This window comes from Perognathus longimembris, chromosome 1 (genome assembly GCF_023159225.1).
Source record: "Perognathus longimembris pacificus isolate PPM17 chromosome 1, ASM2315922v1, whole genome shotgun sequence".
NCBI lineage: Eukaryota > Metazoa > Chordata > Mammalia > Rodentia > Heteromyidae > Perognathus > Perognathus longimembris.
Genome location: NC_063161.1, coordinates 6,025,765 through 6,035,225, shown reverse-complemented (window position 1 = coordinate 6,035,225; position 9,461 = coordinate 6,025,765). Strand labels below are relative to the sequence as shown.

At 68.2% G+C, this 9,461-nt stretch overlaps 1 protein-coding gene across 1 annotated transcript in view; it reads right to left on the bottom strand.

The window, feature by feature from the left end:
- Nucleotides 1–387: 387 nt before the first annotated feature.
- The window catches only part of Mrtfa (myocardin related transcription factor A), a 28,817-nt gene continuing 19,743 nt past the window's right edge, over nucleotides 388–9,461 (bottom strand). The window contains exons 6-13 of the mRNA XM_048340279.1: nucleotides 7,373–7,548; nucleotides 6,904–7,044; nucleotides 5,614–5,870; nucleotides 5,365–5,536; nucleotides 4,018–5,004; nucleotides 3,430–3,582; nucleotides 3,274–3,334; nucleotides 388–1,250 (exon numbers count right to left, since the gene is read on the bottom strand). Of these exons, the coding sequence (XP_048196236.1) occupies nucleotides 760–1,250; nucleotides 3,274–3,334; nucleotides 3,430–3,582; nucleotides 4,018–5,004; nucleotides 5,365–5,536; nucleotides 5,614–5,870; nucleotides 6,904–7,044; nucleotides 7,373–7,548 (2,438 nt within the window). The 3' untranslated portion in view covers nucleotides 388–759. The remainder of the gene's footprint in view (nucleotides 1,251–3,273; nucleotides 3,335–3,429; nucleotides 3,583–4,017; nucleotides 5,005–5,364; nucleotides 5,537–5,613; nucleotides 5,871–6,903; nucleotides 7,045–7,372; nucleotides 7,549–9,461) is intronic.

Below are 9,461 nucleotides of genomic sequence, written 5' to 3'. Positions count from 1 at the left end.
ACACACACACACACACACACGGGGAGACAGGATTCGGCCCCGCCCGGCCTCGGCCTGCCCGGGACCAGCGCGGCGTGGGCTGGGCCGTGGGGCTCGGGGTCCCCCCGCCCCCCGCTGTGCTCACACTGCCGGCCAGGGCGGCGGCGGCGGCGGCGGCGTGGGGCGTGCGGAGGGAGGCGGCGGCTGCGCCCGCGGCTCCCGCCCCTCGCGGAGTGAATAAACTCTTGAGTGCCTGCCGTCTCCCGTCCGTGCGGTGGCGGCGCGGTGGGCCCGAGGCGGGACGGAGCAAGATGGCGAGTCGGGTTTTGGTTTTTTATTTTAAAAAGTTCACACAGCTCCCTCACCGGCCCGGCGGCGGGGCGGGGCGGGCGGCGGGGAGCCGGGGCGCTGGCCCCTGCGCAGCGGGTGGAACGTGGCGGCCGGGGCGCCGCGCCCCTCGGCGCCGTCCACACGTCGAGCACGCGTGAGGGGCGGGCCGGGCTCACTGCCCCGTCCGGGCGTGTTGGGTGTGCACAAGCTTGTGGCCACACTTCACCGGACGAGGCCGCGGGACTTGGGGGGTCGGCCCGCCTTGGGGGGGTCCCCCAGCAGAGGGGAGCGGGCCCTCCGCGGCCAGACGTGCACCTCTGACCTCAGAAAAGGAGGTCGAATTAAGCTGGCCCTGGCCAGGCCCTGGGGGGGGGGGGGGGCGGGCTCCTCCTCCGCCCCGCCCGCGGGATTGTCAGCACCCCGCCGCGCCCCGTCCGGAGGGAGTCGGGGCTACAAGCAGGAATCCCAGTGCAGCTGCAGGTCGTGGCCGTCGAGGAAGTCCGTGGAGAAGAGGCTGGGGGCGGCGGGGCCGAGGGGCGCCAGGCTGAGCACGGGGCCGCCCGAGGACAGCTCCAGCCAGTCCATGCTGTCCAGGTGGCCGTCGGCCAGGTCCAGGCCCAGGCCGCTGCCGGGCTCGGCGGCAAAGTGCAAGTCGGAGGTGTCCATGGGGGAGGGGGGGTGGTCCAGGATGGCGGGGCTGCTCAGCATCTGGCTGTGGAGGTCGTCGATGAGCGGGAGGGGCTCCGCGCCCTCGTGCCCGGCGCTCAGCAGGGGCAGCCCGGTGCTGCTCTCCAGGAAGTCCTCCAGGCGCCCGGGGAGGGCGGGGGAGCCCGGCGGGGGCAGGGCGGCCTGCGGGAGCTGCTGGCACGGCGAGGCCTGGACCGTCAGGGGCGACTTCGTCCCGGGAAGCGACGGGGGCTCCTTAAAATCTGCTGAGATTTCTGCCATGGAGACAGCGGGGGTCAGAAGCCAGGCCTGGAGCGGGCACAGCGGCGCGGGCCGCGGCCGGAACTGACACTGAGGACCGGGAACCCGGGCAGAATCGCTCCTGCCCCGAGCGCGTCAACACGGAAGCGCGCACGCACACGCGCACACACGCACGCACACGCGCACACGCACACACAGAATTTAGGCCACCAAAAGACAAAATGAAAGGGCTCCTCCAGAAGAAAAAATAGCAAACCACGCATTTGATCAAGGATTGATGTCCACAGTTTCTAGAAAACCAAAATACCAAAAAAAAAAAACGACTCAAAACGAGCAAGAAACAGGTATGTAAATGGTGGCGAGCACAGGAGGAATGCACCCCAAACCAGGAGCCACTTCCAAGACAGCGGGAAAGAGGCTGCCAGGGCACCTGAGACCTGGGTTTGACCCCCAGCAGCCAACACAGTGAAGTTGGGGTCCTCGTTCACTTGGTGGTTAGAATGTAAAGTAGTAAGACTTTGGAAAATCGAGGGCTTAAAAAACATTAAAACACAGTGCAGGCAATCCCACTGGAAAGCAAGAGCTCAAGACTTTACACTCATGCCAGCTAAAGACGGGGCCGCCACGTGTCCACTGCTACGTAAAGGGGCGAACGCTGAGGGCAAGTAACTGTGCCAAGATGACAAGCCAGTCACAGCGTGGCACACTGCTTGGTTCCTACTTACACGGGGTCCCTAGAGCGGTCAAAATCAGAGACAGGCAGGACACTGGTGGCTCACACCTATAATCCTAGCCACTCAGGAGGCTGAGAGCTGATTAACGTGGTTCAAAACCAGCCCTGAAACAAGTGGCAGAATGCTAGCCTTCAGTTTAAAAAAAACCCAAAAGCTCAAGGCCAATGCCTGGGCCCTGAGTTCAAGCCTCAGGACTGGCATGAACTGGCGCTGGCTGGTACACACACACACACACACACAAAAAAAAAAAAACAGAATGGACATTGGTAGGAAGGAGTTTGTCTAGTAAGTACAGTTTCCGTTTGGGATGATGAAGATGTTCTAGAAATTAGTGGTGGTGGGGGTCACACAACACTGAAGGTGCTCAATACCAATAAATTGTACACTTCAAAATGAAGTGGCAGCCATGGGCCAGGGGCTGGTGCCTAGATCCTAACTCCTCATGAGGCTATGATCTAGAGGATGGTGGTTCTAAGCCAGCCCAAGCAGAGGATTCCATGAGACGCCATCTCCAAAGTAACCAGCAAAGAGCAAGGCTGTAGGTTCAAGCAACGGACCACCAGCTAAGCCAGCAAGCAAGCTGACCAAGAGTGAGGGTCTGGGTTCAAACGCCAAGATGTCCAATTGCGTTATATATGCTTCACTACAAGAATTATTTTTTCCAGTAGTGGGGCTTGAACTCTGGGCCTGAGTGCTGTCCCTGAGCTTTTTTGCTCAAGTACAGCAAGCTGCCACTTGGGCCACAGCGCCTCTTCGTTTTCTGGTGGTTAATTGGAAGTAAGAGTCTCACGGGCTTTCCTGCCTGGGCTGACTTCAAACCGTGATCCTCCACCGCGATCTTCAGCTCGCAGCCTCCCGAGTAGCTGGGACTCCAGGTGTGAGCGCCGACACTCAGCACTAGGTTTTTTTAATTTTACAGAAACCAGGCTTGCCCTCCCGCCCTCTGGGTGAGCCATTATTTTTGCCCTGCAGCTGCTTCACCATACGGGGCCACCACCCCCGACCCCCCCACCCCCGCCCCCTTCGCCCCTTCTGCAGCTCTCATCTCTGTCTACCTTCAGGGACAGGCAGCACGCTGGCCTCCTTTCCCACCCTGCCCTCCCTTCCCAAGAATCCCCGAGGCTCGCAGAGGTCCCTTCCCCGCCCTGTCAGGGCGCTGCCACCCCGCAGGCCCAGCGCCGCCACCCGCCCGGGCCCCCCCGCGGATCCGGGCGCGGACAACTCCTGCCTTGCCTCAAGGCCAGACTTGCCCCAGTGTCACCGGGGCGCCCCAGCGGGTGGGGGGCGGCGGGACGGCCGTTACCTCCGCTCTGGATCAGGATGTCAAACAGGTCGTCCATCTGCTGGCTGCAGGAGCCGTTCTCCTGGGGACGGAGACGACAAGGGCGTGAAACCCCAGCGGACGCCCGGCCCGGCCCTCCCCACCCCCGCACGGGTCACTGCCGGGCCCCCCAGTCACCTGATGTTTGGGGTGCTGGGTCACGGCCTCCTCATAGCCAGGTGGCTCCTTCTTCAGCAGGGAAGTGGGGGCGCCAAAGGGAGGCTGAGGAGGGCGCTCCAGGTCCATCGGGGCAGAGGGGCCGGGGGCCGGAGAGCCGGGCTGCGACAGGGGCTGCGCGGAGGACAAGGGCCGGCAGGCAGGTGAGGGGCGGGCAGGCGCCGTCCCGGGAGTAGGGGCGCCTCCCCAGTGTGCGCCTATGCGTGTGCACGTGAGTGCACGCATGTGTGCGTGCGCGTATGTGTGCGTGTGTGTGTGCGCGCGCACATGTGCGTGTGTGTGCAGGGCGGGTGACTAAGGAGTGATGGGGGGGGGTGGACACAGGGCCGGCCGCTGCTCCTGGGCCCCCCACGCCCCGTACTGCGCGCCAGCAGCTGTCCGGTGGGCCCCACCCACCCCGCGGGCGGCGTCCCCCAGGGTCCTGGGCGCGCATGCGCTCTGCCCGCAGCCCCCCCAACCCCGGGGCCGCCTGTCCTAAGCCGGGGCTACCCTTCCCAAGCTTCCGGGGGCGCCTCACCCCGCGGGGCCCGTCCTGCCCCGCCCGGCTACCTGGCAGGGGCTCCCGCCGGGCAGGCTGGGGCTGTCGGCGGTCTTGTTGGTCACAGTGAGGATGAGGTGGGTCCCCGAGGCGTCGGTGAGGATGGCCGGAGGGGTGACCCCTGGGAGGAGGCCGCCGCCCTGGGGGCCCAGGAGCAGCGGGGGCCCCGGAGCCTGGGCGGGCTCCGGCAGGCCGGCCTCCTGCTTCACCACCACGGCCTGCGCGTCTCCGTGGCCGGCCGTGGGCGCCGCCAGGCTGGGGCTGAAGGGGTGCGCGGGCCCCGGGGGCGGGCGGCTCAGCGGGCAGCTGGGGAAGCCGCCCTCCTGCTTCACGGTGGGCGGGGCCGCGGCGGCGGGGGGCGGGGCCCGGGCGGCGGGGGGCGGGGCCGCGGCGGCGGGGGGCGGGGCCCGGGCGGCGGCCGGCTGCTGCGCGCGCTTCTCCTGCTCCAGCTGCAGGCGCAGCAGCTCCACCAGCTGCTGCTTCTGGCGCAGCATGCGCGTCAGCTCCTCGATCTGCTTGTCCTTCTCCTGCAGCATCTGGTCCTTGTCGCGCCCCTCGGGCTCCTCCTTCACCGGGACCTGCGCGGGCGACGCCTGCAGGGCGAGCTGGGCGCGGGGCGAGGTCACCAGCTCGCCGAACGCGTCTCCCGGCGTGGAGCTCTCGTCCCCCGCGCTCAGCAGCGAGCGCTCCGAGGGCGTGGGGGACACGGGCGGCGTGGAGCCCGTGCTGCCGAACTTCACCACGCCGTTGCTGCTCACCGTGGCCACCACCACCTCGGCGGGGGCCAGGCCCGCGGCCACGAGGGCGGGCCCGGAGCCGAGCCGGGCGGCGGGGAAGGCCACCACCACCTCCCCGGCCGCGGGCAGGACCGGGGCGGGCGCGGCGGCCTTGGCGGCGGCGGCTTGGTCTTGGTAGGCGCGCAGGCGCTCGATCAGCTCCGTCTTGGTGCCCGACACGGGCAGGGACCGCAGCTTCAGCTCCTGCTTCAGCTCCGCCACCTGCGGGGGGCGGCGGGCGGCGGCGGTCAGGGGCGGGGCTGTCCGCGCCAGGGGACCCGGCCTGCGAGCACCCCGCGCCCCCAGCCCTGTCGCTGCCGCCCGGCCCCGCGCGCTGACCCCGATCCACAGGTGCGGGAACGGCCAGGCCCCGAGCTCCCGAGGGAGACCGAGTGGGGAAACGTATCTGACAGGCAGGCGGCCCTCCGCGACCCCAGGCGCGACCCCGGCCCGGGCCCACGGGCTCCGCCCTCGGCCGGATCCAGCGGGCAGGCTCCCGCGTCTGGCGCCGCCTCGGGTGAGGAGGGGTGGCACACGAAGGCGGGGCGGGGGCCGAGGCGCAGGCCCTCCCTCCGCGCTCACCTTCATGTCGTCCAGGTTGGCTGGCAGGCTCCCCGGCTTGCCGGGCAGCGGGGTGCTGTTCTGACGCGCCAGCCCCCCGGGCCCTGGAGTCCCCGAACTGGAGCTGCTCGCGGTGCTGGAGAGGGCACGGGCTGGCGGGGGCACGCTGGCTCCCAGGGGCTCCCCCGCGGGCCTGAGGGGGACAGGCAGCCGTGAGGGCCCGCCCCCTCGCTGCAGGGGAGCCCCCCGCCCTCCCCCAGCGGCGCCTACTTGGGCGGGGCGGGCAGGATGGCCTGGTAGTTGTAGTGCTGCTGCTGCTGCTGCTGGTTGAGGATCTGCAGCTGCAGGAAGAGCTGCTGCTGCTGCAGGATCTTGGCGTAGGAGGAGTCCATGGCGGGCGCGCCCTTGTCGGGCTTCTGGTCGGGGGGGATGTACTGGTGGTACTTGAGCTTCTTCACCTTGGGCTTCAGCTCCTTGGCTTTCTTGCTGCGCTGCGACTTCTCGCTGGCAGACTTGGGTTGGCTTTGCTGAGGGCACAAGAGAAGGCGCCTGAGGGGCCCCTCCCCCCGCAGCCGCAGGGGGGGCAGCCTGGGGCGACCCCGGCCTCCGCGGGGAGAAGCAAGGTGAGCAGCCGCATGGCGGCCGGTGCGCCAGGCACCGGGGTGCCGACGCCAGGAGGGAGCAGCTCAGGGGCGCTGCTGGCCAAGGCCGCGCAGTGCCCTTCATGTGGACCTGCTGTGCCCCAAAGGAACCCCGAAGCTCCCCGCCAGCACTGCCGCAGGGCCTGGAGGAGGGGACCCGGGCCCCCCAAGGGTGAGGGGGCAGCTGGGTAGGGCAGGCTACTGCGCACAGCGGGTTCCACGGGGGCCACAGGAAGGGGCACAGACGGAGATGCAGGGCAGCCGAGGGCTGGGTGAGGACTAGAGGCCGGGGCGGGAAGGGCTCCCAGCCTCAGGCTCAGGCAGAGGAGCTGGGGCGACCAGGCGGGTGGCCGGTCTGTGTGCGGAGGGAGTCCAGAGGGCGGGGCGAGGGGGGCTAGGTGCGCAGGGCTCAGGCTGGGAGGCTGGCAGGGCCGGGGGGGGGGGGGGGCAGAGAGGCCCCGGCACCGCAAGTTCAACATCAAACCCTTGTCCCCGCAAGGCCCCGCGGCCAGCAGTGCCTGGGGCGCCAGCCCTTCCTCCTCCAGTGCCTCAGTAGGCCCTGGGAGGAGAAAGAAAACGCCCCCAGGGCCGGCCAACTGGCCACAGGACCCTGGATCCGTGCCCCACCGCCAGCCCGCAGTGGCAGCAGAGGAGGCAAAAGCGTGGGGCAAAGGCGCGGGGCCGGGCGGCCCCTGGGAACTGCGAGGGAGCCGTGTGCAGCGCACCGCCCCACGGCGAGGGGCTACGGCCGGGCCCCTGGAGGCGATTCCGGTGGACAGTGTGCCTGCAGCCTCCATGACTGAAGCCCAGGGCTTCCAGAAAAGGGCAGACCCCCCCCACACACACACATGTGCACGGTACTTGTGCACCGCGTGACGCTGGCGGGAAGGGCGGGGCGGGGCGGGGCGGGGCGCCCTACCTTAATGAGCGTGGGGGCGGGCTTGGCGCTGGGGACAGCCGTCCCGTTGGTGAGGCTGGGCGGCCGGGGCGGCAGAGGCGGCGGCTCCGCCAGGAAGAGCGCTTCTCCACAATCCGTGCCCACCGGGAGTGGAGGGGGAACCTGGGAGGGGGGGAGGGGAGGGAGGACGCTGCCACAGCAGGGCGAGTGGCCCGTGCCCAAGGGGGGCAGGAGCAAGGAGGGACGGGGCTGGAGAGGAGCGCGGAGAGCAGCCGGCCAGGGGGGCTGGCGGCTGGGGGCGGGGCACCGCACCCCAGGTCTTCTTAGGGAGCTCCGGCTGCCAGAATCGGGGGCCCACTACCGACAGTGCCGTCCCTGCTCGGTGGGCACGTGAGCACCAGCCCAGGCCCCCACGGGGCCCCACCTGGCTCAGGGCGCCCATCAGCGCACCGCGGCAGGAGCGGAAGCTTCTGGAAGCGGGCTCACTCACCTGAGCGGGGGACAGGGAAGTGGCACTGGGCAGGGGCTCGCTGACCCGAGCCTCCAGGGGTGATGGCACGGAGCTCTGCGACTCCTGGCTGGCAGGCTGCTCGGGGGACAAGGCGTCGCTGCTGTCCTCGTCGAAGGAAGAGCTGTCTGTGACCTTCGGGTAATTCACCTGGCCCACTGAAACCAAAGCCCACGTGAGACTCCACCTGCAGCCCCAGAACCCAGGCAAGCGCGGAGGACCCCGTCAGGGCGGGCGCCACCCTGGGCTGGAGAGGCAGTGCCGTCCTTAGTGCAGGAGGGCGGATGGAGACCGGGAGGCAGGCCGCCCAGCGCTCCGAGGCCTCCCCGGGCTGAGGAAAGGCCTCCCGCCCGCCTCGCACAGCGCGGGCTCTTCCCTCCCTCCAGCCCCTCACCGGGAGACACGCTGCCCCTGCCCCTCGCCCGTGGCCGTCAGGATCCCACTGCCCCTGCTGGTGAGGGACCCGGGGCTGGGGCGGCTCCTCCTTGGGGCTGACTCAGTTCTCCAAAGACCAGAACGGCCTGCGGAGGGCGTCCTGGGAAAGGCCGCCAGCCTCCCGGGGGCCACAGGGGCAGCCGAGGTGAGCGACCCCGAGCCCCGGCACTGGGCAGCAAAGGCGCCACAGGACACACGCCGCTGTCCACGGCTGCCCCGGCTGGACCCGTGCCCACGCCCCGAGGGCACCAAGTGCAGGGCCCTCCGGCAGCCCGCGGGGCACAGAGGGAGGGGAGGCAGGAGCACTGCTGTGGGGAGACGCAGGCTGGTCAGCTGCCTGCGCGGGAGGAACTGAGGGAGGCAAGCAGGAAGGCAGGGGGAGCCGCTCAGCAGCCGGGGGAGCTGCTGGGAGACCCCAGATGAGGAAAAGGAACACGCTTCAAGGCAGACGGGGATGGTCTGGGTTAAGCTCCCAGCAGCCTCTTCGTCCTGAGGGCCAGGGCCTGGGCTGTCCCCTCCCTCCTCGCCCACCATGGAGGCGAGCCCGGAAGAGGAGGCTGGGCGCGCTCCATCCCCATCCTGTCCTGGCAAGTTTTCCCACGAGGAGGGAGGGAGTACAGGGACCTGCCATGTCACAGGTCAGGAGGGGCGAGAGCGTGGTGACCCCGGCCAGCCCAGCCCGGCCCCGCTGAGGAAGCTGCTGCCCTGCCCGGAGGAGCGGGCGCCTGTGCCGCCGAGGCGCGACAATCCCTCCTTCCTCTGCGGTGGCCACGTCTGGGCGGGAAGCAGAGTCGGGTCCTTGTCCCCCAGGAGTTGTGGCCCAGCCTTAGGGCAGAACGGATGCTCTGCCGGCTGGAAGCTCAGATCCAGGAGGAGGGGAGAGGGGAGGCCACGAGAGGGGAGCCTCACGAGTCAGGAGGCTAGGATTCAGAGGATCACAGTTCGTTTGTTTTCTTGCCAGCCCTGGGGCTTGAACTCAGGGCCTGAGCACTGTCCCTGGCTTCTTTGTGCTCAAGGCTAGCACTCTGCCACTTGAGCCACAGCGCCACCTCTGGCTTTTTCTGTGTATGTGGTGCTGAGGAATTGAACCCAGGGCTCCATGCATGCCAGGCAAACACTCTATGGCTAAGCCACATTCCCAGCCCAGGATCATAGTTTGATGCCAAGTCTATGAGACTCCATCTCTAAAAAATTAGCAAAAAGCAGGGTCGAAGATGTGACTTAAGTAGTAGAACACCAGCCAAGCAAGCTGAGAGACTACAAGGCCTTGGGTTCAAACTTGACCTGGCCACGGCTAGAAAGGAGACATGTCTGTAGCACCTCCACAGAGCCTGGGCGGAGCAGAGCTGTGCCCCAGCTGCTGTGCTCTGCTTTGCGCGATGCAGTCCCACCACTGAGTTACATCGCTAGGCACGAGGCTGGGAAAGGCAGGTGGACCTTAGTTAACAGACATGGGAGATGAACCGAGGCCTCGCTGTTCACTCCGCTCTGTGTGACCACGATTCTTGAGGCCCGCAGCTGGCACTGCTGCAGGCTAACACACAGCTCCCCAGGCTGTCAAACTCTGGGCCTTGGTGGCCAGGGTATTCTGGGACTCGAGGGGAGATGGCGAGATGGTAAGAGGCAAGGATCGCTG